A 1788-nucleotide genomic window follows, 5' to 3' on the forward strand; every position below is an offset into this window, starting at 1 on the left:
CGTTGTACTCTGGATGCTTCATATGAGTCCCATCCACCTCCCACACGGGAAGCATCGAATCTTGAATAGCCACTACACTCCCAATGGACAAGAACAATCGATAAAATCTTCCCTTTGAGTCTAACTGAAGGCACACTCGAGACCCCAAGTTTATCTCCGCGAAGGCAGTCAAAAACCCTGGCAGATGACTGTATTCTACTTCAGGACTAATAGTAAACTGGGCTTTGGCCTTGCCTATGGCTCGATACACGACTGCTGGCTTGTCTTGAATGTTAATACCTTCAATTTCTTTAACACTATTGACAACCCGAGTCAAAGCTGTGCTATGCCCACTAACAATTGTAGCACTAAATCCAGCGAGTTCTTGTAGTTGACGGCCGTCTAAATTTGGTGAGCTCGTACAGCACTGCGAATGTATCAAGTCTAGCTTTGAGATGTACCAAGCTCGAACAGGTACATGAGCAAGCTTGGAAACACGTTTTGGCTTCGAACTGTCTAATGCTGATTTGGATGCTCTTTTCTTTGTAAAAAAAATGTACCAAACCACCCACACTCATTTGCAGTGCATACCCAAGTCTTCATATTCCCATACGCATACTTCCGGTACACGCTCTTGTTTTTATTCAACGCGTAGTCCTTTACGAAAACGCCCGCCGCTGACAGATCGTCGAAAAAGGCGTGTAGAACAAGGTGATCATGACCGTGAAGACGCTTTAGGTCTAGTTGGGGCATCTTTAAGTGAGATGTCGAGACTACAACATGAAGTAAAATAATTATAGATATCTTTACACAGCTTCATTACGTTCATAAGAACGGAGGAAACGGAGGACGTGCTTATTATGACCAATCACATCAGTTGTGGTCCTTGGAGATAAATTATCTCGTTAATGTGGTCCCTAGAGATAAATATCCTCCTGACAGTACTAAGGCCCTAGTTCAGGTGGAGAATGTGTTCTGTCGACAAACACGTTAGGGTTGGCACGATTTGGTTGGAGCCAAACGCAACAGTTGAGAACGATGTGCCCCGGTATGTTCAGGTCGCGCACTTCGTTTGCCACCATCAGCTCTTGCGGTTTTCTGCGGCGACAACAGCAACGAGACCACAAGCAGTTTTCCACCGTGGAGCCACCAGATCAAGGCGAACATGTCCAGTCTACAAGCCTTCTTCCGAATATCGTGGCCCCTGCAATTGTGCCGCTCACGGTGTCGCTGTCACTGCAGTGGCCAGACTTCATCAGCACTCACTCGCTGACGTCGCAGTCAGTGACGTCAGTCGCAACAGCCCAGTCGTCACCACCAACATCGCTTGGAGAGGTGCAGCTGCAGCCAGCAACGACGAGCTTGCCTGCTCTACCCACTCACACCCCCGTTGGTGATACTGCCAAGTCTGCGGGTAAGCTCGCAAGAAAGGGAAAATTGAACACCAAAGAGCAAACGAAGCGCACTAGAGGACCAACAAAATGATTGAGGAGCTGCTGGACTTCCGCTTTTCGGACGGAGACGTGAAGCGTCATCTCGAGACCGCCGACACGAAGACCGAAAAGACTCTGGCCTGGCAATTATTTGCCAGTGTGCTGTCAGATTCTCTGGGCATGGTACTCACCCCCATCAGGTAGGCCTAAACTCTCGGGCGTGCGGGTACTGCGCTCTAACTCTGTTGTGGGGATGGGGGGAGTGTCGGTGAAATACGAAAGATGGAGTGCGTCGAACGGGAAAGAAACTGCGAGATGGGGAGACCGGGAAACGTGCGCGCGCGGGCGAAGTGGAGGGAAGCCTGTGGGCCAGATC

At 49.6% G+C, this 1788-nt stretch overlaps 1 protein-coding gene across 1 annotated transcript; it reads left to right on the forward strand.

Annotated features, from left to right (window-relative positions):
- Positions 1 to 951: 951 nt before the first annotated feature.
- Positions 952 to 1671, forward strand: PITG_19991 (uncharacterized protein; the record flags this gene model as incomplete). The annotated part of the gene is made up of 1 exon (XM_002895670.1): positions 952 to 1671. One exon carries the CDS (start codon positions 1461 to 1463, stop codon positions 1614 to 1616), a length of 156 nt encoding a protein of 51 aa, XP_002895716.1.
- Positions 1672 to 1788: the final 117 nt, after the last annotated feature.

The sequence above is a fragment of the Phytophthora infestans genome, genomic scaffold (genome assembly GCF_000142945.1).
Source record: "Phytophthora infestans T30-4 supercont1.141 genomic scaffold, whole genome shotgun sequence".
NCBI classification, from domain to species: Eukaryota; Oomycota; class Peronosporomycetes; order Peronosporales; family Peronosporaceae; genus Phytophthora; species Phytophthora infestans.